Below are 25,908 nucleotides of genomic sequence, written 5' to 3'. Positions count from 1 at the left end.
TGCCGTTATTGCTTCCCTGTTGGTACCTCACTCTCCCCCTGTTGTCTCTGTCTCTCACAACAGTGTACAAAATACATCTCATTATAAAAACACAGAACATCCATGTACTAATACGGACCCTGTCAACAACAGATTGATGTTCATGCGTTTATGTGGCGTGATTCTGCTGCTCTAAATGTGTGTATGATTGATGGAGCTGCCAACGACAGGTTGTGAATTTTCTGTTGGTTTTTTTTTTTTTCACCAACATGCTGTTCTGGATGACAGACAGGCAGTTAAAGATGCTCCACACGCTCACTGCCATTTTGAAAGCTGAGACGGGGCAGGTTTGTGGAAAGTTCAACCACATCCTGACATCAAGCTCTCAATTAATCATTGTCATATCAGCTGTTTAAATAGCTCAAAAGCATCAAAATAGCTTCTTCAAAAACTGGAAAGTGCAGATGGTGCTGTAAAATGGGGCATTCATTGTAGTTTCAGAATACTTTTGAAGTAAACCGTGGTGTACCGCTCCCTCTAGTGGCTCAACTGACTCATTTTTATGCTGAGCAAGATCTTATTTGAGAAAGCATTTGGAGCTTCTGTACAATCGAAATTATTATACTGACAAAAATGTGTTTCAAATTTCAAAACAGTCCATTTAGGTAACATTACAGGTTTTTATTGGATGCTCAAAGTTATAATTCTTTGTTTCCTACTGACAAAGCAAAGTCTCCTTTATATTATCATCATAATGGATTTAAGGACACAAAACGTCCTGAATGTAAAGGTGATCTGACTCACCTTGTTTTTAGGAAATATACAGAAACTCATGGTCATAACAGAGTGACTTTGAAACGTATATCTTTATATACAGTGGCAAGAGAAGATTTAGAATATCCTGAAATCCAGTGCTATAACACATGCCTGAACCGCTATACAGACTTTGCTTCCTGGTCAATAACATCAGACAAACTGAAGTTCATTCACTCCAAAGAATACAAATCAAATTTGATCAGTTTGGCAGAATTAAGAGTTTATTTAACTTTCCATCAGTGTATCAACATAAAATACAACCGTTCATGTCAAAATGAATTTGACTCCTACAAATGTCAAGTCTTTAAGGCCTTTTTGAACAAGAATGACAGTCTGTTCAGACACTCAATACAGAGATCGGGACATGAATTGAACTGCATCTAATCCCCAAAGTTATTGTTTTGTTTGTTTGTTTGTTTTTGGTACAAAATGAGTCACTAAATAGTCTAAAATAAAATTGGTATGTGAATTCACACCAAGTCAGTACTAATGGACTGAGAAAATGCTGTGATTACTCTTCATCATGGCTGATACACTGTGGTGTGATATTTGAATGATTTCAAAACTGAATCATGTGTATGTTGATCGTCACCACATGACTCTGTACAAAGAGCATTGTTTTCTTACGTCTCGAGAGTGATGAACCACTAGAGGGAGCAAAATGCCATGATTTTCTTCTGAAACCAAAGGACTTCATACAGTCACGTCAGATGGCTCTCAGTACAGCCTGACCAAACAAACAGGCTGGTTTGCATCTACTTTACTGTCTAATTCCTCTGATTCCGAAGTGAAAGATCAATGGCTAGCATTTTGTTAGGTTAGAGTCCTCATGCTGTGAAAGTGGTGGAGGCCCAGGGTCTGAAGAATAGTTAAATTTCATGAGCTGCTCTCTAGAGATTAGCACACTAACAATGTAGGTCTTCCATAGTATTATTCTTATCACTCATCTATCCTCATAGATGGGGGGGGGGTCATATCTTAATTTTGGTCATATCTTCATATGTACTGTTTTAAAGTGACGACACCTTACCCTGAAGGCTCATCACCAGTGTCCTATAACCTGTTAGGGATATCTTCCTTCAGCGTTAACAGACATGCCGGGGTATATTTTGATTTTGGTAATTTTGCAATGACAGATAATTTCCATTGTTGTATCAATGATCAGTTTTTGGCTGATTCTGTATGTGTCACATGAAATGATTTAAATTCACCATTACCTTTTCTAATATTCCTTTGGGCATCACTTCTCCTGCAGCCTGTTCATCTAAGTGGTTTCATGTGTAATATGTGTAAGACCTCACTTAACCCAGTTTTTGGAATGCCATGGGCCAAGATAATTAATGTGGAGGCTCTCGGTAGTTAATAGGATAATACAGTCTAATTTGTAATGCACTTTCGTGCACAAGTGCAAGTCATTTTGGGATTTACCCCCAATGAAGATGGAAGGCATGCCTCCAATTGTTTGTTGTGTCACAACATTTACACACAGAATGTGAAGAGCCTAAAAAATCCTCATCTTATCTGCTGGTGCATGTTTGCACCGATGGGTTTCACTGATGTGGAACAATGATTTCTGGAGGCATGATCTTGATTATACCCTCAATAATAATACTCAATAGTAGGAGCACCACTTAAAGCAATATTTAGACTATTAGATAAGCCACACACAGACAGCAATAATGTAAACAAAAGCATAGTGACATATGTGCACAACCTTAAATGGCTTCCTTACATAGACTAATGCTGCACCAAAGGACTCATTACAATGCTTTTCCATTATGTAAGAATTTAAGATACACTTTAATTAATTCAACACATAATCAAACACTAACAGACCCTCAAGTTGTACTAATATTTTAACAGTAGTGCAGATCTTTGAATGCACTGGTGTGCAGATGATTTTCTGCAACATTGCCTGAAAGAAATTTACTTGTGAAAATGAAAACTCTGTCGTGTACTTAGTATTGATGCCAGGTTGAATTTATCTCAGAGTTGACGACAAACTATGGTACTAACTGTACATTATTCCAATTTGAACTGTTTGTCATCCGCTCAAGTTGTTACAGTCAATATGCTGATAAAAATATTTTTTGAACTGATGTTTCATTTATTAGTCCTTATCTAATGCACTGTTTTGAATAAACACAATTAAACATGTTAGAAAAAAAAATCCATGCTTGATGTTGTAACTTCATGTGTCAAACTGGCAACATAAGTATTGTGTTAAATAAATATACGCTGTGGGCTGTAACAACCAAAACAGTGAGGGAAAGACATTAGAGTAGCTGAGGGAACTGCACTGTTGGATGATAATTATCTGTGGTTTCATTACTTGAAACAACCCATTCCCATTACACATAGTAATTTGACAATTTGTTTAAATAAACTTATTGATTAGTGCAGCTTTAAAGTTTTCACCTGTCATATCAAATTACCATTGAAAACTGCAGGAATTTATTGGCTTGACAGAAATACAGCAACTAAACCTCCACTTTATAAATCTTTTTGTTTATTTAAAACTGTCGCAGCTGAAAAATTAGCCACACCATGCACCAGCCATGTTAGTGAGACTGCTCTGCTGGAAGCTCCGTGTCATGATATGATGACTACAATAAACTATTTGCTGGCCAAGAACAACCGTCAGATAAGCTGCTTGCTGCTTTTAGCTAAACGCTAGACAGAAGGCTAATGTGATAAGCTTGCACAGGGAAGAACAAGTGCAGATGTTGACAGGAAATAAATTCAAAGAAAGTTCATTGCCTTACTTGAGTTGTGTTAGTGTTAGCTTATAAAGCAGCACCTCTAGGTTACATATTAAAGGTGCAACATATCTAAAACTCTACATTATGCTGGCAGAGTTAACAGGGCTGCTTGTAATTTCTAGGTCGGTTGCCTCTTGCTCAGCATTAAAGATAATCAACACTAATCTCAAAAACAGCACACAGGTTTCTATATGTATCGAGGCATATAAAAAAATAATTCAAACGGATCTCAAAAATGTCATGGCCAGCAGACAAGACAAAGCTAAAAGCCCCTCCCTTACCCCTTTCCTTTCTGTTCACGGTAGGAAAACAGCAGCTGGTACGGCTCACTCATCACATGCAAAGCTGGTGACGATACTGCTGGTGTCCTGCCATTAAAAACTGAGAAATAAACAGCATAATGAGAACTCTGTCTAGCTTTTAATATGTTTCTTTTGACAAGTGGTGGTGTTAATTATAGATCCACTTGAAAGAGCAGTACATTTAATATACAATATGGACTCAACAAGTACCAGCAACTGTTTGATACGGAAAATTAAAGCTGCACTGATCGGTGTTTTTAGACAGTATTATTATTTTTCTTCCTGCACAAGTGTAAAACTAAAACGTAGGAAACTGATTCACTTTCATAGAACAATAGAAAATCTATCTGCAGATATAAATGTTTGGCAGTTGAGAGAAAGTGGGGTGTCCAAGAGCAGTAATTAAGAGCTGATAAGTAATAATCAAACCCCTTAATATGCAGTTAAACTTAAATAATTTAATTATCACTCACTGACAAATAGCACAGTGTAATTATAAAACTTTTTTTATTGTTATAGAGCATTTTCATTAGACGCTGTAAGATTTGACTAGTTTAACAAATTCCTTCATTTTAAACCAGATTACTTGCATTCATTTAAATAATTTTTTTGATGACTAGGCAAGTACATCACATTGGTTGATGAAGACCACATAGTAAGGGAAACATTTAAGATGTTTTTTCACAAAATGCAATTCTTTTCCTCAGAGAACTCACTGCAGCTACTGATGAATGAGCAGAGAACAAATCAAAGTGTGTTCAGCTTGTATGTGGCGTCTGGTGGCTGTTTGGACTCAACTGGAACATTACTGTGCAGTACATTACTACTACTAGTACTACTACTGCTACTTCTACTACTACTGCTGCTGCTGCTGCTGCTGCTGCTGCTGTATGGAAAGCCATTTGTATGGAAAGCTTTCCATACAGCTTTCCATACTACTGCTACTACTACTACTACTTCTGCTACTTCTACTACTACTGCTACTTCTACCACTACTACTACTGCTACTTCTACTACTACTACTACTGCTACTTCTACTACTACTACTACTACTGCTAATTCTACTACTACTACTACTTCTACTACTACTACTGTGGACATGATATATATGCTATAAACAGTAAATGTTGGAGGTCTGTAGCTGGTTATTATAATTATCTTGATATGGAGAAATACTTTACTGGGCTGTATGTCAAACCTCAAATACATCAAAGTACCGGGGAAAATGTATATCAATGAGTAACCAAGTGTCATTTTTCAAAAATTTCTCAAATTTACTTTATCTTATTTAATCTTTTCTCATTTAAATCAGGAAACATTTCTAAATTCAGATTTGGGCAAATCTCCATACACTGCATTGAGTAGCTAGATATAATTTAAGGGTCAACCCTACTGGAATAAGACTGTAAATCACCCACCATATGTAGGATATAAACTCCCCCCATATTACCAAACAGAAGTGACTTCAGTGTCCTCATGTCCTGTTGATACCATTAGATTATAAAAAAATTCAAAGGTTAACACCGGTTTTATAAGTATAGACCTTGGGATCAGGATATTTTAAAACAGAATAAGAGACAGAGACTGGGAGGAATCACTGGAAATGTCTTTAAAAATACATTTGCTCACAACTGCCGCAATTTCAGGCTTTTTTCTCTGTATGATTTAGTTGATATCATATCAGTCATTTTTTCTCTAAAATGAATGATACATCTTCTATGGGTGTGACCACATTGGGCCACTGAAAGGCCACTCATCTCTTCGTACTATCCATAAAGGAAAGTACACACATATTTTTCTTTATCAGTTTTATAGCAACTCCGCACCGACAAATCTAAAAATCATAAATCTAACATCTCTGTCATTTTTTTCAGTTTCTCTCCTGCACTGTGAGACCGAGACGTTTTGAGCATGTGACAGGGTGCTGCAGACACCAGGTGTGAGAGCCCACAGTTTAGCTCTGTGCTGTTTGTACACAGGCTCAGCAGTTAGATCTAGCCGTGGATAAAAAGGGAATTATTGTAGACACTCTGGAGCTGAAGATGGCAGATGCAATATGACCGGCAAAACACGGAGGATTGTTGAATTGCACTCGGTTTAGTTTCCTTGGTAACCTGAGGGAAATTAGCAACAGTGAGTGCAGAAAACTCCTGCCGTATAAATAGCATTGGCAAGGTCATGAAAGTGACCTTTTAATTTTTATAAGCTAAGTGTGCCTGTGATTCATCTATTGAGTTATATAAGATACAAGAAGAAGAAAAACATAGGATGCAGAGATATGGCCTCAGCATTTGGATGCAGTGAGATCATCTGACAGCTGATAACATGAACTCTACGTGAACTTATATTTGTCTCCATCTGTGGAGCTCTGGTGGTCTGCACTGCACCTGTCAATCAAACACTCAAGTGTGTTCAGGCCCGCCCAGAGAACCAGCACTTCCTTTACTGTGTCTGCACCAGATTATTTGTAAACATCATTAGAACTGTATGGGATGTTAAATTTTTATTTCACCTGTCACCTGTCCAATTTCAGATGATTTCGTAATTGATTTAAAAAGTCCTCCTGACTAATCTCATTCAAAGTGAAGACAAAAGTTTTACACTGCCACAATCAGGTGGTCACTGTTTACAGATTACAGCCACCCAGCACTCACACCACACACCTAGTCACCTAGTTACACCTGTGTGTGCGTATATATGTATATCTATATATAGATATATATAGATATGTTTATGTATCTATATATACATATATAACTGTTTATCTAACCTTCAAATTGATTTCCATTGCCTATTTGTTCTATTACACAGAGTATTGTCTGTAGCTTCTCCATATACTGATACATCTACATGGCTTTATTCTTACAGATTCCTCAATAAAAATATTATGCACACTTAAAGTAAAAACCCAGCTCTATTTCTACTTTGAGTGTGATATTTTTTCCTCTACCTCAGTATTTTTTTCTCTTGTCACAAATGGACATAAACATGTCCATTTGTCACCATTTAGCTATTGATTGATCTGCCTCTCTGGCAGCGGATATTTTGACTTGTCAAACACAGGTGTAACTAATAACATTAGCAATGGCTGCATCCCATTTAGCTGTTTCACTGTAATGATGTGTCAGCTGTTTCAGTATTACCACGCGATGTGAGTGTGTGCTGTATCTGGAGCCGGTTCAGTTTTACAAATGGTTTTTGAGGGTGACCTATCACTTTAAGAGTGTCAGAGCCCCTCGATGGGCTCCTCATCTTTTTTCTCTCACAACATCTTTCTTCTGCCATGCATGGCTTGTTGCCGAGGTAACAGGCCTGAGAATGGTTTAGCATTTCCAGCAGTGCCTGGTGAATCAACTCATGCTGACATGCAACTGACAACAACACGCTGTATGACTGGCTCAGGTATTTTCTCCCCAAAATGTCACCAGAGTCACCAACCACCCGGTGCTCTGGTATACTCTTATATGGGAATCATATCAAAGGTACCATACATGACATTATGTTTAGCTGCTGCATGTGATAAGCTGTGTGTGATCAAGATGCTTTGAGTTGTTAATACAGAAAATCAAAGCTGGTGATGGAAACGCTCTTGTGTGCTGCTACAGTCTCTTTCCAGGTGTGAGTGTTGTGATGTTTGGAACATTACTGTGTCTCTCCAGCAGAGGACAGTATGCGTGTGCATGTACATGTTTGTCTATGTGTACATTTATGTGTGAGTGAATGTGTGTGTGTGTGTGTGTGTGTGTGTGTGTGTGTGTGTGTGTGTACATTTGTGTATGCATGTGAGTCATATCACCCCACATGGCTATCAAGCGTTTTATTCAATTCAGTTTATTCTATTCTACAACAAGCAGCTGCACAGACAGCAACTATGACTTATTGACTATATTTAGATTCACCGATTTATTTCAGCTTGTCTAAATGCACAGCAGCAGCAGCAGCAGCAGCAGCAGACTTTTCCGTTACCTGTTTTCTTCTTTTTTTTTGATTGACCAGATCATTACTGAGCTGCTGCTCCCCCACTGACTGAAAGCACATCAGTCAAATCCTGCCTGTCTGAATCTGCATTTGTATTGCCCCCTTGCTATTCCTGCTGTCTACAGGTAATCTGTCTGTTGGCAACTAGTGGCTGTAAAAACAAAGAAAGGGTTAAAGGAGAGATCTGGGTTACCAGCTAAAGGACAGGCTGTTATTCAGTTATTCAGCCCTCCATTAATCATATTTATGATGAACTGAGTTGCAGATTTGGTTGACACTATTTCTATTTAGGGTGTGACTTTAATCAAAGAGGCATGAACCACAGTGTGTGTTGTACAAACTATAATACTACCATATTAATTCATATCACATCACATATCATTTTTCCTAAAACACGGGCTGACAGTGTTGTACTAAGGTTAAATTATTTTTCAAATAAAATATTCACAGCTACCTCTCAACCTGAAACGATTTGCATACCTTCTTCTACATGGACTTGATCAATATGCATTGTCACTCATTGTGCCCAACCAGGACACACTCAGGCCTGGCAGTAGGCTGAGTATGATGCAACATCTTGCAATAAACAATGTGCTGTAAGAGTGTGTAACCCAGAGGCTAGCAGCGCAAGTAAAACCCAAGTTCAGAGAAAAAAGAAACACATTTACACACGTGCAAAAACAGTTTAACAAAATAAAAGGTGATTTTTTTTCTCTTGTCCTTCATGCCCTTGCTGTAGGCTGTTTCCTACCTGCCTGCTTTGTTGGACTTGATGATGGGCCTGAGGGGCGCCGGTATTGAGATGACCTGCCTCATCGATCACCTGTCACAGGTATGGATTAGAGCAGGGATCAATGGGACAGCTTTCCAGTCAGAAGCATAGCAAAGAGAGGCAGTGACTGCTTGATAATGGTCCGACCCCTGAGGTCCAGTGGTCTGTTTTGATCTGTGTGTGTGTGCATGTGTGTGTAGTTCCTCTGCTGCTTCTTAAATCAGGGTATGTGCTGGGTTATCAGTCAGCAGGTCTCCCTGATGCTCTTTTATCCTGTCTTCAGCCTGTCTGAGAATCCGCCACAGGTACCTGATACATACACTTTTAATTTCATTTCAATGTCATTGTTATATTGCTTATTAAGACTTCAAACACAATCTTCTATTATTTTTCAGTTCATTACTGCTGTAATTAGTAGTTTACAAACTCAAAGAAATCCAACACATGTGCAGCGAACATGTGGGAGTCTGCAGTTGCTCATTTTTCCAGTCAGTAATCGTGTCATGAAAGCATCACCATCAATTTAATGTTCTACTTTATCTTCTCAAAAACATGGAAAAGGTTGACAAAACATTGCTGAAAACATGACAGACACTTTATCTTCAACATTTCAGCTCAACCATGTCTTCTCAAATCTTACTCTTATCGCAGCTCTTTATTGCAATAAATCAGAGAAACAAAACACATTATTAGCCATTTTTTTAACACATTCTTCTAATGACCTTTGTCAACAAAGCAATCTGTTATGGAAATAACAGATAATGATGTAAAGTGGCATTTTTTTCCCTTTCGTCACTGGTTTGCTGCCTCATTCAGTCAATCTAAATCAAAATACAAATTTACATTATTTAAAATATTTATGTGTAGTCGGTGATTTGTACACTCGCTTCTTTCATGTATTACATTTAGAAAAACTCCGACAAAGAAAACATGGACACATGTTAGAAGGAGTTACATTTGTCCATTAAAAGACATCTCCAAAGACTGTCCACAGTATGTGGTGCTGAAAGAACAGCTCCCAAAGAGATCCATGTGAAGTATGTGGCACAATACAAGAAGAAAAACAGTAAACAAAAAAATAATTTTGAAATGCGATGTTTTTGATGTTTATAAGTAAGTTTCTGGTTTGAGGTGATCTGGAAAAATAAACCTGCCCACTGTAAACACTGAAACTACAACAGTCATTTGAAAAGGCTGGTTATTTCTACCAAAGTGCACAGTCCAAGCATTCTCTGCACACACACACACACACACACACACACACACACACACACACACACACACACACACACACACACAAACACACACACACACACACACGCCGTGTATCAAATCCAATTTATGGCTGGACTGATGTTTTGATTTTTTAATTCTGTACATCCAGTCAACACTGGCCATATCTTTACATTTTCTTCACACTTTATATTGGTAGCAATAGTGTGCGGGGGAACTACACAGATACAAAAAACTGTTGTACAGTTAACCTGCAAGAATATGTGATTTTTTAAGCATTTATTGATTAATTAATCCTTCATTTTGATGTGCTGCTTTTATGAGCTTCTTATCCTGTAAACAAAGTCATACATCAGTATTTGAGTGGGGAGTGTTAGAGTCTAATTGCTGTGTTAAAGGCTTTCCCATCCCAGTAAATACACAGGTCCGGATTAAATACTTAATTTTTCAGTGTGTGAGCCTAAGATAATTAAGGAAAATCAAGGTTCTGGTGAGCATCAGCACAAATATCAAAGTGTGTTACCCTAACTGATTAAACCCATATAATCTATTACAACAACGCAATGATTGTTTTGCATAATCAATACACCACTATGTATTGACTGTGAGTGGATACAACATTAATTAGCATCTTCACTTGTCAAGGTCTCAGCTGGAGGCTGCAGGAGGAGGCTCAGTGCATACCAAACTACCTTTAGGACCCAGTGTCTCTCCTCCTCAGCCTTTGTAGTTTTTGTGTGGAGATGAGGGAGACTGAGATGTGCTTCTTGCTTATCACGATTCACATCGAGCTTCTACACAAGCTGAGGAGGATGCTGAACAGGGCAATTTGAAGCCAGGATCAGCTCCCACAACTGCTTGTTTTTATTTTATTTTACTTTTTATTTATTTTTTGTTTAAATTTCATTTATTCCGTCCATCACATTGCTTATTATTTTTTTTATAGTCTGTGTATTAAATTTGGGGACACTGTGAAAGCCAATGCATTCCGGGTGCATTCCTGCTGCTGGCTGGGACTATGATTTATCAATGCTCGCAGCTTTGTTCTCATGACAGACTTGCACTCGTCCAGTCTCATCAGACCAGGAGAGAGCGGTGAATTCTCCTTAACTTTCCTGCATCTTCGACGATTCCAGCTGCAGCAGGTACTTTCTGCACTTGAGGTGAGTCTGTTTTTCTGCCCACTCAGACACAAAGGAAACGTTTATTTTATTATTATTTATTATCTGAGGAGACGCTGGAAAGCGTGGGAGAGGAGCTTGATCTCACCTCCACATTTTTTTTGTTAATATTGTTGCTTATTTTCTGCGTTAAAGGTGTTTTTATCGTCTAAATTGGCTTCAAAACGGTGTTCTGACTTGATCCAATATTTTTGGTAACAGTAATGTTCAGTGAGTGGAGGCGTGGGACGTGTCAGTGAATACTAATTACTGTCAGTTGCTTGTCTCTCCTGCTTCTTTTCCTCCGTCTAACCCCCCCCCCCCCCCGTGTTAAAGGGAATCCCCAGAAATAAGTGATGGATATAACGACTGTACAGGTCACATACAAACCCAATGGCATCTCAAACCCGGTTAAATAGATCCTCCATTCATTACAGCGGCTGTCCTGTTGTGTGTAGGTGTTGAAGCAGCCATGTGGAGCAGAGAGAGCGCTTCTCTACTTCTCATCTGCCTGCTGGCGCTCACAGCTCTCTGGAAAACCAGGTGAGTCTTTAGAAAAGGAGACGCCTTGAATGATACAGATGTAGGCCGAGGATCACTCACTTTGTCTCGGGGGACGGACTGGAGGTCTCTATTTATCTAGTTATCTAGTTTTTTTTTTTCCTCCACTCATTATCAGTGGACACACAATGTGCAGGAGTGTAGACAGTTACCGCCTTCAGCACCCTCAGTCTGACCATAAAAATAACCTGGAGGGCATGTGGGTAATTATGTACTGCCTTGTTGAAAATATAGCCTATCGCAGCAGGCCTGCCATTCTCAGTTCTTATGGTTTACGAGGTTATTTCATTTTACAAATCCCCTAGATACACACAAAATAAATAAATAATTCCTCTATAACAGGGTACTTTTAATTTTCAATACCCTATTCTAAATCAGGATAATACAGTTAATGTCAGTACTGAAAAGCAATATTGTGAATAAATGGCTTTTTTTCAAGGGGACAACAACTATCAAAAAAATAGTCTTTTTAAAAAATGTAATAAAAATTATTACTTTTAATAATATTTCTGAACATTTCTCCAACCCGCTTTTCACCTTCATTTTTACTAAACCTGGGTGCCTTGGTTTCTCACTGCTTTTTAAAACACCTGAGCAGAGGACATCTCACATTGTCGCATCAGGTGTTAAGGTGTCTTTTGATATAAACCAGAATCAGCTGCTCACACCGAGGACAGTTGTCATCACAAAGACAACCAGTGTAAGAAGCATGAGAGGTCATTTAGATAAGGTCACTGAATCCCTCTTTAGGCTCCATCATGATCAAACCGATGTACAGCACAGATTCTGAACATTTGTCTGAGAAAGGCCTTTTTTTCCAAAGCAGACATTTTGAGATGTCGCAATAAGAAAAGTTCAGGTGTGAATAATAAGATCATTATAAAAATATGAATTCTGTTTAGCTGCTTCAGTTGTTATAGTAAATGCTGGCTCACTGTCACAAACCGAAGAACTTGAAAGCAACAGAGCCATCGTTAATATTATTAGTAACACCTGTGCTTTCACTACCATGACAAATCAAGAGGTCTGATTTGAAAAAAGTCTATTTGCACCATCTCAGAAGAAAACCTTCCTTTAGCATTCACACATTAATTGGAGGCTACACAACACGGCAGAAGTTTGCTAACTAGTGAAACCAGATACAAACATGGTACTGTATGTTACTGGTCTTGAATTAGCTCCAATCATATTAGATTTTTTTTAATGTAACTACCAGTAATTTTAGCTTTGTAGTCACCACTGCTTCTTTCAAGTGCGAGCTACTGTGTTGTAACGTTAGCTATCATAAATTCATGATATTTCCAACTTTAGCATCGGTATCTTTAAAGGTAAGGTATGAGCTGATATTCTGTAGCCAGGAAAATGTCTTACATAGTTTTTGGCTTCAGAAACCCATACCAGTGCATCCCTTTTTTAACGTTATAGCTGGCTAACTACAGAGGAAGCCTTGAAAACTAGCTAGTTAGCTACTTAGATATCTAATGATAGCAGGCTGATGTTTGCACAAAACAATTTTTAAAAAAAGTTGAACAAAAAGTGAATTAATCAAAGTTCACAGAAAAATGTCAAAGTTTAAGTCACAATTTCCTCCACCTGAGGTTTTCTGCTAATTATTTAATTTATGCTTTTTCTGGTGCAATGCCAACAGCCTAAACATACAGTATGTATACTGTTGTGATATGGGTGTGATTTTGAAGAGCTGTTGCTTTACCAGATAAAATATGACATCAAATTTAGCCTATTAACAGCAATAAGTCGGCCACATTAATCCAACACTTTCTCTCATGCTAATTAGAGAAGTGTGGACCAAAAAGAAAATACTCAGATGTGAAAAATGATTAATATTGTACATACATTCCCTTTTCATGCTTAAAGTGAAATATGCCCATAACCTGAGGCTGTTACACCAGAGCTGGCGACAGTGGTAATTATGTCGAGCTTTAATGTAGTACCTTATCTGAATTTATTTACCATGAATCTCCAGCTCTGATTAAATTATCATATTCAGTTGTGTTTTGGCTCTAAGATCAGATGGCTCACAAATGTTCTGCCTTGAACTGGGTCATCCATGTGGATGAGAAACAATGTGCATGTGTGTGTCTGTGTGGGCACGTATGAAGTCTCTGCCAGATAATAACGACCCCTTTTCTTCCATAAACCAGGCCTCTGAGGAAAACAGAATTATGAGTCTAAATGTATTTAAAATTTAATCAGATTCCCGTTTGTTGAAGTGTCCGTTAGCTGGTCATGTTGTTGCTGTGTGTCTGTTGACTAGATCGGTGAATGCCGATGCCACATCTGATGCCTTTAAAACCAACATCACCCTGTTCACACGGATCCTGGACAGACTGCTGGATGGATATGACAACCGTCTACGGCCTGGTCTCGGAGGTAAGGAAATTATGTTCTACCAGTCAGTGTACAGAAGTTATACAATCTAAAATTTTGTTATGCGACATCAAGTCCCTGTCTTTTTAAATGGTTGATGGCTCATTTGGAGTGAGAACATTTCATTTAGCATCAGCTTTTGTAGTACCGATAACCTTTGGCAGCAATCCCCTCAAGAATGAACTGACAAACACACTCTGTGCACAAAACATTTAGGTTATATAACACTCACTCCACTTCCTGGAAAGTAACAGCAGCCAAACTGGCCACATTTAACCCCGAGGAGGCCTATATTCCTACTATACTACTGTAAAATGCCCTCTGAATCTGTCAAATACCTGGGAAAGAAACTCTGGGTGCATGGAACAACAGCAGAAGTCCAGCAGTGCTGTGTAGTTTAAAGCCAGTTTAACTGTAAGGACATGTTTGAAATCACCGGTATGTCAAATAACTTACATTTTTTAATATTGCATTAACTGATTTTGTATGTCATTCATTGGTCCATTCCTTCTTAAATATTTTTAAAGGAGCAGTTTCAGCAAAGTGTAACTGTTGATTGATTTAGTTGTATATAATTTAAAATAAAATATATAAAATATTTATAATACTTTTAATAACGTCTGGTCTGCCAGAAATTGTCTGATATTTTCTAATATCTGTAATAAGGAAATATAAACAAACCTTGAAATTGCAACATTTGGAGTAGCTCCTGTAGTATTTGCATTTTCAGGCGCACAGATCCCTTTGCCTTTTTGTCATCTCTGGCACAATGGTTAGTGTTGATTCAATGGAAATCTGTCAAGCCACTATTACAGTCTAAATACAACTGAAGTTTGAAACACTTACATATTTCACACAGTGCTGTTGAAAGTCTGAAATCTTTTTTCTCCCACTTTGAGCAAAAATTTGTATCAGCTATCCAATATAATTTTTTTGTATATATATAATTTGAGCAATGGGTGTGATCACTTTCTGGATGTTGTGATCTTCTCCAGTGGCCTCAGTGCTTCTCTCTCCATCCTCACCTCTCCCATCATCCTCCATGTTTGGCATCTCATTTCCAGCTGGCCCCTCATCCCAAAGCTGAGCCCCTCCCTCAGGATTCGGTGCCATTTGAAATTCAAATTCCTGGGGCCATCAGCCCAGCCCAGGAGCTGCCATATGGGGAACAGACCTCCTTTAGCTTGGCAATGCTCAGCCTGTACAACTGGACCTACAGTAATAGTGCTGCTAGTTTATTTTCTGCTCAAAGCTGTGGCCTATTACTACAGCGTAGCTCCAGTATACATCTTACTTTAAGAACCTTAATGATCATATTTTATGGCCTGTTTCCACCAAATATGATTTTATGCACCAACATTTATATTTAATGCATCCCCAGACAATATAAACATTTAGTATATTTCTTGACATTTTTGCTATAGCCCTGGCACTGACAAGATATTTGTAGTCCATTGGGAAATGTATAGGATTTTATCAATAAAGCTGTATTCATTTTGACTGAAAAATTACCACCAGCAGACAGCTCTGTAGAAGTGATTGTGTTAAAGACAGACTCCGGAGAGGTCTGCGATCTGAAAGAAAACTTTTGAATAAAACATTCAAACATAAATTAGACACTTTCCATCCAAGTGTCTTAAAGTACCATGAGCACGTACATTTTTATCAGATTTGGCCCCAGTGGGAGCCAAACCCCCAACACTCAGAGTGTAGTAACAAACTGTACCCAACACCGGTCTGACATCATGGGGCAGAATTGAGTCTAAAAGGGGAAATAAAATGACATCAGATGGAATTTTCCACGTTGTACACACATTAGATCTGTATGTCTCATCTGTGGGAAAAACATGTTAACGCCTCACTAGACTTTGGGTTGTAACACATTTGTAATGGCTGCAAAAGAGCCTCATCACAGCTGCACGAGTGTGTTCACTCATACATACTATATATTCAGGGATACACAATCAGGCCCTTTGATAGTTTCCATGGTTCAAGTAGCATGCCACAAAAAAGGAGGCTGAATCCCAAGAAAATCTCTCTCTGTATGAATCATTAATCCAATCATTTATTTACAGCATCATTACAAATTACCTACATACATACAGAGTGTATTACAAAATTAATTTTCCCTACACATGTTGTCATTTTTGCAGTCTGACTTTGTAGCTGTTCTGTGCCAGTTATATCTATTTCACTCTTCAGTACAAATTTTCTTTTACATATTTATATCTACCACCAGCTTGAATGTGTGGACAAAATAATATGAATACCTGTATAATACAATGCAATGAATCCATTATAACAACTACCTTAAAGGTAGAATCAGTTGCATGTCTGTTATTTTAAATTGCATTAATGGTAAGATCTTATATCAAGGCTGAACATTGTTATTGTTTGGATGTTTTCACTAAACTGTGAGACAGTTCAATCTGCACTCATGAGCATTTTACTCTGTCTTATTGCATTGAACAAGAGATGTGAGTTTTATAGCCACTGAAAATCAAATGATGAAGATGGAAAAGATGAATCTAGGGCAGAGGTTTTCAAGATGAACCCACGTGTCCCCTTGGGGCTGCTGGAGGGTTTCAGGGGAGAGAAAAAACTACTGTAATTCAACAATGAATGAATTACTGTGTGGGTTTAGGCTGCACATTTCTCTTGGATTTATTTATAGCAAATACAATATAACCACAGCCATTTGATTGCTAAATAGGCCTATTGCTTTCAGAAGCAAAAACATCTATCTAATATATCTAATATAGAGCCTATAATGTAACTACTGTGGACTAAATTGTAATCCTAACTGCTTTAATCCTGCATTTATTTTTCATACTTGTCATGTGTTTGGGTGTTGAAGCAATACCAAGCTCTTTTAAAATGCAGCAATTGGTGTCTGTCGCTTTCACTGAAATCAAGCCAGGCTGCAGAATGAATGCAGAAAGCACAGTTGCTCCCACATCATCATTAGTGTGACTGTGAGGCAGCTCACTTCTGTTCATATTCACACTTCTGCTACTAATTTGTTTTCTACCCAAAAAATTTGTCATCTCACTACAACTTCATGCTCAGAGCTATACATTATGTTCCAGCTTTAAAGCTGCACCAAGAAAGAATTTCATTAGGGGAAATCACATCTTGGGGTTGCAAGAGCCATCCTCAATGATAAAGATGCTGTGAATTTGTCATGAGCACCAAAAGAAAAGTTTGTCTTTGAGTACGGTCACTGCTCCGACAGAAGGTGAAGAATAAAATCTTAAAAGGAGAACACAAGCCCTAAACACAAGGAAGCTTCTCGCGTGTCCCAGACTACCTTTTAGAGTTTAAAGAACCGGTAAAATTTTTATTCAGCCATAATAAGTAATCTTTAAAGCTGCATTAATCAATATTGTTATATTGCTTTATTTTAAATTTTACTGTTCCCATCAACCCACTTTCCCTCCCAAAAAAGGAGCTGAAAGGACACACAAGTTCAAATGAATGCTAATGTTGCTTCTTATTGCCTGAATGTTTAAACTGGCAATAGTTTGTTAATGCTTAAATGGTAACTGATGAATTCAGCTTCAAAGGAGCTAATTATAAGTTTTGCTATTGCTACATAGCCTGCATCAGCATTAACAGCTGTTTACTTACCAGTCTAGAATAAATATTGTGAGTTCAGCATCAAACTTGATTCCTTTATTCACCAAGAGCTGTCTCAAGAGGTGGAGAGCCATGTCAGTATCAACTCTTGTCTCTATCACACCTTTTTTTCTACTGAAGTTAGCATGCTAACCAGCTAGCCCCAGCCCATTAAAAAATCACAACACTGAAGTGTAAAACTGATTTTCAGACTTTTGTAATTGTGTAAAGTTTTGTAAAGTTCTAAAAACTCTAATAGCTATTTGCTGTAGCGCTCTGACCTATTTTCTATGCTCTGGCTAAAAAGACATATTTTCCTTGTTTAAATGAATATTGATGAACATTGGCATTGTTTGCAGTGCTGGTAATATTGTGGCGTCTTCTGGTTGGATTCTGGGTGATTCAGAAAGTAATGATCTTGGTGCCATGGTGACTATTTCTGATCATGCTAACTCGAGGAATCCAAATGTCTGTTTTAACAGCTTAAAAAGCTAACATTGCAAACCACACAAAAATACAACCCTTCACCTACAGTGCAAGACTTCAGCTGTTAAAGATATTTAATTATACAGCTGTAATAAACTTTCTTTAATCGCTGTTGTGTTGGCGTAATCAGCGGTAGGGAAAGGAAGGCAACAGTTTTGCAGATTGTTAAAGTTGACTTAACTGCTGCTATTAAAACTTAGGACAGTTTGATCAATATAGTCAAATCAAGCTTGGCTAGCAAAGATTTCATCTCTCTGAACTGATGTCACTCACTCCCCCTTTTTCATCCCATACTCCAACAATGGGGTTTTGTGGATGCTATTTATCTTTGTCCAAACTGGCAAGAGTTAAGTTGACATTTGGATAGTTGCACAGTGGGGTGCACAGTCCCCGAATACAGGCAGGTTGTGTCTGACCAATTAAACATGGTTCAGCAGGCCCATCTGTACCAAATGATTCAGATGATATGAAAAGCATATGTTTACAACTGTTCTTGCTGAAAAATGAACTTAAGGTATTGTCCTTGTTCCTATAAATAAGTGTCCTAACGTCCTCGAGCATTAAATGCACTCTGGGTATTTTTAAATAGTAAACAAGTATTTTTCCCGAGGGCTGTGCTTTTCTAGGTTTTGAGGATGCATTGCAAGGATGCATCATTCATACAGATATGGTTAGTTTTGCTTGTAAATTTGCTCCACTCATGCAATGCAAACTGGACTGGAGCTGTCACTTGGTGGTGGATTTTGTTTTGTTTTGTTTGTTCTTTTTTTTCTGGTGGGGGTTTTGATACAGGTTTGTGATTTTGTTGTTGTGATATAAAATCATTTTCTGTCAAGGCTTAGGATGAATAGATTGAATAGTCATGTGTTGGTCAGTCAACCTTTTTATATATATATATATATATATGTGTGTGTGTGTGTGTGTATAATGTACAGGTACAGACATGTCAGCAACTTACGTCCTCTGTCTGCACCGTCTCTTATTTTTTAAGATGCAGCGAAGAACTTTATAACAAAATTGTAACAGTACATTTACAGTACATACCAATGTGGTATCAGTATCTACCAGCTCTACGTCTATGTTGGTGAGTGTTTGTGGTCTTTGGTCGTCAAAGCTCTGAATTTGCTGTCGGTGGATGTCTCACAGTGTGATCTAGGACCACTATTAAACATTGTGTTATGTTATATATCAATATATATATATATATATAATATATATATATAAAAAGGTTGACTGACCAACACATGACTATTCAATCTATTCATCCTAAGCCTTGACAGAAATGATTTTATATCACAACAACAAAATACAAACCTGTATCAAAACCCCCACCAGAAAAAAAAGAACAAAACAAAACAAAACAAAATCCACCACCAAGTGACAGCTCCAGTCCAGTTTGCATTGCATGAGTGGAGCAAATTTACAAGCAAAACTAACCATATCTGTATGAATGATGCATCCTTGCAATGCATCCTCAAAACCTAGAAAAGCACAGCCCTCGGGAAAAATACTTGTTTACTATTTAAAAATACCCAGAGTGCATTTTATGCTCGGAGGACTCGTTAGGACATTTATTTATAGGGAACAGGCAATACCTTAGGTTCATTTTTCACAGAAACAGTTGTACACATTGCTTTTCATATCATTCTCTGAATCATTGGTACAGATGGCGCCTCTGAACCATGTTTAATTGGTCAGACACAACCTGCCTGTATTCGGGGACTGTGCACATGCGCCACCTGCGGTGCAACTATTCAAATGTCAACTTAACTCTTGCCAGTTTGGACAAAGATAAATAGCATCCACAAAACCCCCATTGTTGGATTATGGTTTAAGAAAAGGGGGAGTGAGATGGCAATCAGTTCAGAGAAGGATGATCTTGCTAGCCAAGCTTGATTTGACTATATTTGATCAAAACTGTCTAAGTTTTAATTGCAGCAGTTAAGTCAACTTTAACAATCTGCAAAACTGTTGCCTTCCTTTCCCTACCGCTGATTTCGCCAACACAACAGCGATTAAAGAAAGTTTTATTACAGCTGTATAATTAAATATCTTTAACAGCTGAAGTCTTGCACTGTAGGTGAAGGTGTATTTTTGTGTGGTTTGCAATATAGACTTTTTAAGCTGTTAAAACAGACATTTGGATTTCATCGAGTTAGCATGATCAGAAATAGTCACCATGGCACCAAGATCATTACTTTCTGAATCACCCAGAATCCAACCAGAAGACGCCACAATATTACCAGCACTGCAAACAATGCCAATGTTCATCAATATCATTTAAACATAGTGAAACATATGTTTCTTTAGCCAGACATAGAAAAATATGTGTCAGAGCGTCTACAGCAAATAGCTATTTTTTTTGGATTTCTTATTGGATTGTACAAAACTTTACACAATTAACAAAAGTCTTGATACATCAGTTTTTTACACTTCAGTGCTCTGTGATTTTTTAATGTGGCTGCGGCTAAGGCTGGTTAGACTATGCTAACATTCTCAGTAGAAACAAAAAGGTGTTGATAACCCCGCATAGTCTGTACTGACAGTGGCTTTCATCCACCTCTTCGGATCAGCTCTTGTGTGAATAAAGCGAAATCAAGTTTGATGCTTGAACTTCACAATTATTTATTCTAGACTGGCAAGTAAAACAGCTGTTAATGCTGATGCAGGCTAATGTAGCAATAGCAAAAACTTATAATTAGGCTCCTTTAATGTGTCTGAATTCATCAGTTTACCATTTTAAGCATTTAATAACTATGTGCTGTTTTAAACATTCAGCAATAAGAAGCAACATTAGCATTCATTTGAACTTGTGTGTCCTTTCCAGCTTCCTTTTTTGGGAGGGAAAGGCGTGTTTGATGGGGTAACAGTAAAATTTTAAAATAAAGCAATATAAACAATTTTGATTAATGCAGCTTTAAAGATTACTTATTATGGCTGAATTAACACAATTTTCTACCGGTTTTTACAACTCTAAAAATGGTAGTCTTGGGACACGCCGAGAAGCTCCTTGTGTTTAGGGTTAGCCTGTGTTCTCCTTTTAAGATTTATTCTTCACCTTCTGTCGGAAGCAGTGACCGTACTCAAAGACAAACTTTTCTTTTGGTGCTCATGGACAAATTCACGCATCTTATCATTGAGGATGGCTCTTGCAACCCCAGATTGATTTCCCTTAAATGAAAATTCTTTCTTGGTGCAGCGTTAAAGCTGGAACATAAATGTATAGCTCTGAGCATGAAGTTTTAGTGAGATTGACCAAATTTTTTTGGGTTAGAAAACAAGATTAGTAGCAGAAGTGTGAATATGAACAGAGTTGAGCTGCCTCACAGTCACACTAATGATGATGTGGGAGTAACTGTGCTTTCTGCATTCATTCTGCAGCCTGGCTTGATTTTCAGTGAAAGCGACAGAACACCAATTGCTGCATTTTTAAAAGAGCTTGCGGTATGTTCTCAACACGCCAAACACCATGACAAGTATGAAAAATAAATGCAGGATGTAAAGCATGTCTTGAGGATCTACAATTTTAGTCCACTCCTAGTAAGTTTTCCATTATTAGGCTCTATATGCTTAGAGATATATTAGTAGATGTTTTTCTTCTGAAAGCTCAATAGGCCTATTTAAGCAATCAAATTGTCTGCTGGCTTATATTTGTAGTTTGCTATACATGTAAATCCAAGAGAAAGTTGTGCAAGCCTAAACCACAGCAGAATTCATTCATTGTTTGAATTTACAGTGTTTTTTTCTTCTCCCCCTGAAACTCAGCAGCCCCAAGGGGACACGTGGGTTCATCTTGAAAAACCTCTGCCCAGATTCATCTTTTCCAATCTCATCATTTTGATTTTTCAGTGGCTTATAAAACTCACATCTCTTTTCAATGCAATAAGACAGAAGTAAAATGCTCATGAGTGCAGATTGAAAACTGTCTCCACAGTTTAGTGAAAAACATCCAACAATAACAATGTCAGCCTTGATATAGATCTACCATTAATGCAATTAAATAACAACATGCAAACTGATTCTACCTTTAAGTAGTTGTATAATGGATTCATTGCATTGTATCTATACAGGTATTCATATTATTTTTCCACCCATTCAAGGCTGTGGGTAGATGATAAATATGTAAAAGAAAATTTTTGCTACTGAAGAGTGAAATAGATATAAACTGGCACAGAACACTACAAAGTCAGACTGCAAAATGACAACATTGTGTAGGGAAAATTAAATTTTGTAATAACACTCTGTATGTATGTGGGTAATTTGTAATTGATGCTGTAAATAAATCATTGGATTAATGATTCATACAGAGAAAGAGATTTTCTTGGGATTCAGCCTTCCTTTTTTGTGCATGCTACTTGAACCATGGAAACTATCAAAGGGCCTGATTGTGTATCCCTGAAATATATTATATGTATGATTGTGAACACACTCGTGCAGCTGTGATGAGGCTCTTTTTTGCAGCCATTACAAATGTGTTTACAACCCAAAGTCAGTGAGGGTTAACATGTTTTATCCCACAGATAGAATACCAGATCTTAATGTGTGTACAACGTGGAAATTCATCTGATGTCATTTTATTTTTCCCCTTTTAGAGCTCAATTCTGCCCCATGATGTCGGACCGGTGTTGGGTACAGTTTGTTACTACACTCTGAGTGTTGGGGGTTTGGCTCCCACTGGGGCCAAATCTGATAAAATGTACGTGGCTCATGGTACTTTAAGACACTTGGAGGGAAGTGTCTAATTTATGTTTTGAATGTTTTTATTCAAAAGTTTTTCTTTCAGATCGCAGACCTCTCCGGAGTCTGTCTTTTAACACAAATACTCTTACAGAGCTGTCTGCGGTGCGGTAATTTTTCAGTCAAAATGAATACAGCTTTTTATTGATAAAATCCTATACATTTCCCAATGGACTACAATATCTTGTCAGTGCCAGGGCTATTAGCCAAAAGATGTCAAGAAATATACTTAAAATGTTTATATGTCTGGGATGCATTAAATATAATGTGATGGTGCCATAAAAATCATATTTTGGTGGAAACAGGGCCATAAAATATGATCATTAAGTCTTAAAGTAGATGTATACTGGAGCACGCTGTTTAGTAATAGGCCACAGCTTTTGAGCAGAAAATAAACTTAGCAGCACTATTTACTGTAGGTCCAGGTTGTACAGCTGAGCATTGCCAAGCTAAAGGGAGGGTCTGTTCCCCATATGGCAGCCTCCTGGGCTGGGCTGATGGCCCCAGGAATTTTTTGAATTTTTCAATGGCACCGAATCCTGCAGGAGGGGCTCAGCTTTGGGATGGATGGGGCCAGCTTGGAAATGAGATGCCAAACATGGAGGATGATGGGAGAGGTGAGGTGGAGAGAGAAGCACTGAGGCCACTTGGAGAAGATCACAACATCCAGAAAGTGATCACACCCATTGCTCAAATTATATATATACAAAAAAAATTATATTGGATAGCTGATACAAATTTTTGCTTCAAAGTCTCCTGCCCGTGGGAGGAATGCGGAGATGTGATTACAAAGATGGAAGATTTCAGACTTGTTTCCAACAGCACTGTGTTGCAAAGTGTGTTAAGTGTTTCAAACTTCAGTTCGTAAATATATAGAAACATAGATAATAACTCGCTGGCTATAAAGTGTGTTCCATTGAATCTATTCACACTCCCTGAGGTCGCGCATGAGATGACAAATAATTGTGGCAAGTAGGATCCTAGTGCGCCTCCTTTCGAATTTTCTCGTGTTTCATCTCTTACACGAGTGCTGAAACTGATCCATGTAGCGAGGCTACCTGCATAACCTTCTTATCAAAAATGCTCTGATTCAGTGCACAGCCACTTCCTCAGGGCAATTTCAGTGTTATTATTAGCTTCTCTGCTTATTGATTATCATAGCTATGTTTAATAAAAAATATTAGCATATTATCTAGAGTGGTCGTGCAAGGGAGAAGTATTTTATTTTACAATGAGGCAGTGGTTATTATACTACATATTTTATATATATTTTATTGATATGAAGATTCAAATTCATTTGACATAGTAATATAGCCAGAGTATGGAACCCATCGCAAGTTAACAATCACACCTTTTGTCTGCTAACCTACTCGCTCGCGCCTACCTTTTCTCTTAAAACACGAATGATAATTCTAGCGATATGAATTTTTAGATGATAGCGACGCAGTGCAATAAGAATTAAATTTACATATTTACTGATGTGTTCATGTACTCGCTGGATAATGTAGACCCGTGTGCGATGCTCTCTTCCACTGATCTCTTCGATGTAGATCATGTCATCATTCTGTCGCATAATGCACTCGTCTCACGCTGCGTGGGCTTATATACTCCAACGCTTGCAAATCAATGCTGATGGCTTGTAAGGAGATCGCTCATGCCGATCACTGGCGAGCGTGGTGTTTCTGTGTCTGTGGTTCTCACTCCCAAACTGTCACTCCAGGTAGTTTTTTCGTGTTTTAGAGTTATCAATCTTGGGAAATTTGACAGATTTCAGTAGAGGGACAATAAACTAGTGTTTGAAGGTAGTAGTTAGTGATGACAGTCGACCTGTGTATAAGTGTTATGGGGATGTTATACTAATAGAGAGTCATCTCCTCTCTGTTGGGTCTTATCTATGAATGTGTGAGCTTCGCGAGTGCTGTGTCTCTGTGCGTACGCTTATCTGCTAAATCTCGTTGAGATAGTTATGCATAGACTGTGATGCTTGTGCTAAGCTGTTTACAATATAAACCTACATTTTGCTTGTTTGACCTGCACTAGGAGCATGTGTTGCTGTCAGCTTCATTCTCACATCAGAGTAAGGGACTTTGTCTGAAATCAATACCATCTCGCAATCTACTTGGTAATACAATGGGTGCTTGCGAACTAATCTAGCAAAGGAGACTCGTTTATGGCTAATATATAGTGTTCGTCTGAACTACGCGATAGAGTGAGCTCGCAATGGTCATACCATTTCTAAGAGAATGAAAGCATAGTGAAACGATATCATAGTCGTGAAAGCCCACGATAAATAACAAACAATTTATAGGATTGTGTATACTTGTCTGATACAACTGTAAACATCGGAGTTTTCAATAATTTATTAGAGAATGCATAATTTTTCAATTGTCTAGACTTCACTCGAGAATGCCTTACAGTGGCTGTGTGGTGAGAACCGAGTTTAGCTTCGGTCCATATTCAAACATCGTCTCGCAGCAGTGTCTTGTCGCAGTGGGTAGTCCGCGTGAGTGTGTGGTTGAAGAAGAGGAAGAGATGAGATGATTTGATTTTGAAAATATGGCATACTGAAAGAGGAGGGAAAGCCGTAATGTAAGAACCTAATACAGGCAATATATCTTATAATAGGCTCAAAACAGCCAGCCCCATCACACTTTAAGCTTCCATTTAACAGTATTGGCGGACTTGAAGCCTCTCCTAGGGCTAACGGACACTTCAACAAAACTGGTGGTGGTATATTCCTATAATATAATATATTAAATACACATCTAAAGACTCAATAAATTCTAGATTTTCCTCAGAAGCCTGTGGGTTATATGTTAAGAATATAAGAAAACACGCCGATCTGAGATTATTTAATGTCTCGAGTACAGTAGTATCTTTCGCATACTTGCCTCACACAGACAACTATACTCATGCAGAGTTGTGTGCTTTGTACAAATCCAGCGTCTCGAGGCTATGTACGCGCTGAGTTCCAGTGACAGAAAGCATAGTTTGTTGCCAGCTCTCAATCCCTGCTCAGTTATGAGCCAAACCACTAGCTACTAAGATAGCTGGAAAACCTCATCGAATTTATTAGATTGTACATATCAAGACGGACTAGAAGATGAGTGAGTTCA

At 38.0% G+C, this 25,908-nt stretch overlaps 1 protein-coding gene across 1 annotated transcript in view; it reads left to right on the top strand.

Moving 5' to 3' along the window:
* Nucleotides 1-10,847: 10,847 nt before the first annotated feature.
* LOC111226538 (gamma-aminobutyric acid receptor subunit alpha-2-like) overlaps nt 10,848-25,908 on the top strand; it is a 36,456-nt gene continuing 21,395 nt past the window's right edge. Inside the window, exons 1-3 of the mRNA XM_022751733.1 lie at nt 10,848-11,005; nt 11,461-11,545; nt 13,839-13,954. Coding sequence (XP_022607454.1) covers nt 11,475-11,545; nt 13,839-13,954 — 187 coding nt within the window. The 5' untranslated portion in view covers nt 10,848-11,005; nt 11,461-11,474. The remainder of the gene's footprint in view (nt 11,006-11,460; nt 11,546-13,838; nt 13,955-25,908) is intronic.

This window comes from Seriola dumerili, unplaced genomic scaffold (genome assembly GCF_002260705.1).
Source record: "Seriola dumerili isolate Sdu_G_001 unplaced genomic scaffold, Sdu_1.0 BDQW01000161.1, whole genome shotgun sequence".
NCBI classification, from domain to species: Eukaryota; Metazoa; Chordata; class Actinopteri; order Carangiformes; family Carangidae; genus Seriola; species Seriola dumerili.
Note: the sequence above shows the minus strand (reverse complement) of the source record. Positions and strands in the feature narration are given on the sequence as shown.